Source organism: Haliotis asinina, chromosome 5, assembly GCF_037392515.1.
Source record: "Haliotis asinina isolate JCU_RB_2024 chromosome 5, JCU_Hal_asi_v2, whole genome shotgun sequence".
Classification (NCBI taxonomy): Eukaryota; Metazoa; Mollusca; class Gastropoda; order Lepetellida; family Haliotidae; genus Haliotis; species Haliotis asinina.
In genome coordinates this window covers 25,957,209-25,961,448 of record NC_090284.1, presented here as the reverse complement: position 1 = coordinate 25,961,448, position 4,240 = coordinate 25,957,209, and the positions used below count along the sequence as shown (strand labels likewise).

Sequence of the window (4,240 nt, the reverse complement as noted above, 5' to 3'; positions counted from 1 at the left end):
GGAGATAGGGATGATAATCTCAACCGCAAATGTATTTTTCTGAGATATTGCTTATATACTAATGCGTTATATGCAAAAGGCTACATTCCTGTAATACCACTGTAGTGGTTTGGTCTCGACCTGGCGTAGTCAAGAAATATGTAAACAGAAATACATCTCTCACTTTATCTCCCCTTTGTCCATGCCTCTCTCCCGTCTCCTTCTGTTCTCAATCTCCCCCTCGCTCTATCTCAATTCCCCTTATCTCCATCTGTCTCTCCATCGCTCTCACCCCCACTTTCTCCCCTCTCTCTGTGTGTCTCGCTTTCCCCTGCCTCTCAGTCCCTCTCTCTGTTATCTGTGTCCCTCTTTCTCTCCTTCCTCTCTCTGTCCTGCCCCTTCCCTCTGTTCTCTGTTCCCTATCTCCCCTCTTCTCTTCCTCTTCCCCTCCTCTGTTCTCTGTTCCCTATCTCTCCTCTTCTCTGTCCTGCCCCCTCCCTCTGTTCTCAGTTCCCTATCTCCCCTCTTCTCTGCCTTTTCCCCTCCCTCTGTTCTCTGTTCCCTATCTCTCCTCTTCTCTGTCCTGCCCCCTCCCTCTGTTCTCTGTTCCCTATCTCCCCTCTTCTCTTCCTCTTCCCCTCCCTCTGTTCTCTGTTCCCTATCTCCCCTCTTCTCTGTCCTGCCCCCTCCCTCTGTTCTCTGTTCCCTATCTCCCCTCTTCTCTTCCTCTTCCCCTCCCTCTATTCTCTGTTCCCTATCTCCACTCTTCTCTGTTCTCTGTTCCCTATCTCCCCTCTTCTCTTTCTCTTCCCCTCCCTCTGTTCTCTGTTCCCTATCTCCTCTCTTCTCTTCCTCTTCCCCTCCCTCTGTTCTCTGTTCCCTATCTCCCCTCTTCTCTGTCCTGCCCCCTCCCTCTGCTCTCTGTTCCCTATCTCCCCTCTTCTCTTCCTCTTCCCCTCCCTCTATTCTCTGTTCCCTATCTCGACTCTTCTCTGTTCTCTGTTCCCTATCTCCCCTCTTCTCTGTCCTGCCCCCTCCCTCTGTTCTCTGTTCCCTATCTCTCCTCTTCTCTGTCCTGCCCCCTCCCTCTGTTCTCTGTTCCCTATCTCTCCTCTTCTCTGTCCTGCCCCCTCCCTCTGTTCTGTTCCCTATCTCCCCTCTTCTCTGTCCTGCCCCCTCCCTTTGTTCTCTGTTCCCTATCTCCCCTCTTCTCTTTCTCTTCCCCTCCCTCTGTTCTCTGTTCCCTATCTCCCCTCTTCTCTTCCTGTTCCCCTCCCTCTGTTCTCTGTTCCCTACCTCCCCTCTTCTCTGCCTCTTCCCCTCCCTCTGTTCTCTGTTCCCTATGTCCCCTCTTCCTCTCCCTCTGTTCTCTGTTCCCTATCTCCCCTGTTCTCTGTTCCCTATCTCCCCTCTTCTCTGCCTTTTCCCCTCCCTCTGTTCTCTGTTCCCTATCTCCCCTCTTCTCTTCCTCTTCCCCTCCCTCTGGTCTCTGTTCCCTATCTCCCCTCTTCTCTGTCCTGCCCCCTCCCTCTGTTCTCTGTTCCCTATCTCTCCTCTTCTCTGTCCTGCCCCCTCCCTCTGTTCTCTGTTCCCTATCTCTCCTCTTCTCTGTCCTGCCCCCTCCCTCTGTTCTCTGTTCCCTATCTCCCCTCTTCTCTGTCCTGCCCCCTCCCTCTGTTCTCTGTTCCCTATCTCCCCTCTTCTCTGCCTTTTCCCCTCCCTCTGTTCTCTGTTCCCTATCTCCCCTCTTCTCTGCCTCTTCCCCTCCTCTGTTCTCTGTTCCCTATCTCTCCTCTTCTCTGTCCTGCCCCCTCCCTCTGTTCTCTGTTCCCTATCTCCCCTCTTCTCTGTCCTGCCCCCTCCCTCTGTTCTCTGTTCCCTATCCCCCCTCTTCTCTTCCTCTTCCCCTCCCTGTGTTCTCTGTTCCCTATCTCCCCTCTTCTCTGTCCTGCCCCCTCCCTCTGTTCTCTGCTTTCCTCCTCCCTCTCTCCCCGTTCTCAATCTCACTGTCTGTATCACTCCCTCTCTCTCTCACCCTGTTTTCCCTCCTCTCTACAACACACTCTCCTTCACCACTAATGCTCGCATTTCTCCGTCTCTGTAACTTTGTATTCACACATGCAGCAGGACGTTTAACCATTGAAATAGCTGAAACTGTACCGTTTTGCTCTGGCAGGTGTTTTACAGCTCATGATTCCTAACTGTCATGTAATACACTTGTTTAGTTCTGCCATTCCTAACACCCTACAACGTGATATCGCTTGCTAATAAATGTGTCGTTCGGCAATGAAAAGCGTATATACTTTCAATTTAAGCTTTCTTTTTTTGAATGACGTCACTGCTTCAGCTAACGCCAAATCCCCAGTGAGACTGAATCGTCATGTCGCAAAGAGAATCAAATCACACAGCCAGGTCATATTTCAAGATCCCCCGATGAATTACCGTGTGTCACGCTTACCGGTTGTGGTAGCGATACCTGCCAAGTTCACTCAGTTTGAAGTTATTAGTGAAATGTAATCTTGTGGGGAGTGATTTTGTTGAAGCCAGATGCATGTCAAAGGTCTGAAGCCCAACAGAGACAACATACATGTATGCCAAGTTTGCATCTCTAATGGGAGCGTATTGCCAGTAATATTAAATACCAAAGAACCAAGTCACAAAAATGTAATTTTAAGATATAAAACTGTCAGAGTTACAACTGAATTTTCACTGTAAGATAGCGGATGTACAGAATCAATATGTCGGTTTCTTGTTTCTTCAATCCATATTCAAGAAAGATGGCAATATTTACATGAGTAACTTATTTATGATGGTGAGAGCGACGTTTCGGTGCAGATTGTAACACTGTCGGGGTGTTGTGTGCTGTCCAAGTTGTTAAATCCTTCCCTAGACACGCCGAATCCCTAGTTGGATTCCCCACATGGGTACAATGTGTGAAGCACATTTCTGTTGTACTCCGTTTGTATACCGCTAAAAACGGCATAAAACCCAACACACTCACTCACTCACTCACTCACCGTTATCAAGTCAGTGATATGCCGTTGTTGATAGTTCATATGGAAACACATACTTGTATGTTAGCTTTTGTACTATCGGTTTTTCAGAGTGACATAGTTTCAGCTCTTTTGGCAGTCGTTCTTTAGGCACTAAACATTGTGCTGCTTTTATATTCACAGCGAGGGAGACCAGATTAGGGCTTTACACGTATTACCCATGTCAAGAATCAAACCATTGGTAAATGTTTTAACCGCTGGGCGCTTCCACCATTTCCTAAGGATGTATTGGGAATGTAATATTCGTGCCATATTCACCGTTAGAAAGGGGCTGAATCTGTTGACCGAGGTGCTATTTCATGGCACATGCCTTAAAGCTGACGAGACATAAACGTTAATACGCAATAAAGATCATCCTTCTTTAAGTGGGCGAGTAAGGTTACCACTACAATATTTCACAAGCACTGGATCTCAAAGAAGTCAATATCTGTACCATCTTATCCCATTTACAACGATACGTGCCTGAATTACGTCAAATGCCAAAATATGATCTGCACGCTTGGAGCCCATAGATGAGACGATAATTGTTTAAAGGTGGGTTTTTGTATTAGAAATTAAATCAGATTTTCCGATTAAGACTGAGGACAGAAAAACACACTCCATTTAATATTCTGTGTAAAGTACCATGGCTGAAGTGAAAAGGATTCCGCAAGTGCTATAGCAATTCTGATGACTAAGAGACTTCATTGTTTCTGCTCTTACAGACCCTGAAACTTCCATGACTTTGTCTATACCATGGATTCGTGTTTATTCACAAATATTCCGAAATTATGAATTTGTGGCTGTGATTTTGGATTTGATGGTATAGATATTACCGTTATTTTTTTGCGGAGCTAGAGCAGATCACAGAGTTTCGGGGCGTCCCTTCCCCCTTCCCGGTTTTAAAGAATACAAATCATATTGGGATGAAAAAAAACCCGAACTGAACTTTCTGCCGTTCAATATGGACAACCGCAAACTGCTTCCTGAACTATTCTCACTTATACTCTTATTTTCAGTACACCCGTTTTACTTAAATCTGTACATATCCTTATACGAGTTCCAATTACGGCCGCAGCTTTGTTCTGTATAAATAGGTTCCACTCTCTGTTACAGAGGTACATCTTTCAAAGAGTGTTGTATAGAATACAGTTTGATTTGGGCTTGTTCACGCAAGTCATGGTAAACATATTCCGTTCTGAGATAAAGTGAAAATGTAACTAAAACGG

The 4,240-nt window shown here is 46.3% G+C and overlaps 1 protein-coding gene across 1 annotated transcript; it reads right to left on the bottom strand.

The window, feature by feature from the left end:
* Window positions 1–333: 333 nt before the first annotated feature.
* LOC137283816 (trichohyalin-like) lies at window positions 334–2,361 on the bottom strand. Its single transcript, XM_067815501.1, has 3 exons — window positions 2,332–2,361; window positions 1,400–1,989; window positions 334–1,312 (listed from the first exon to the last, which is right to left on the bottom strand). The coding sequence occupies exons 1-3, from the start codon at window positions 2,359–2,361 to the stop codon at window positions 334–336; spliced, it is 1,599 nt and encodes a 532-aa protein (XP_067671602.1).
* Between the last annotated feature and the right edge of the window lie 1,879 nt (window positions 2,362–4,240).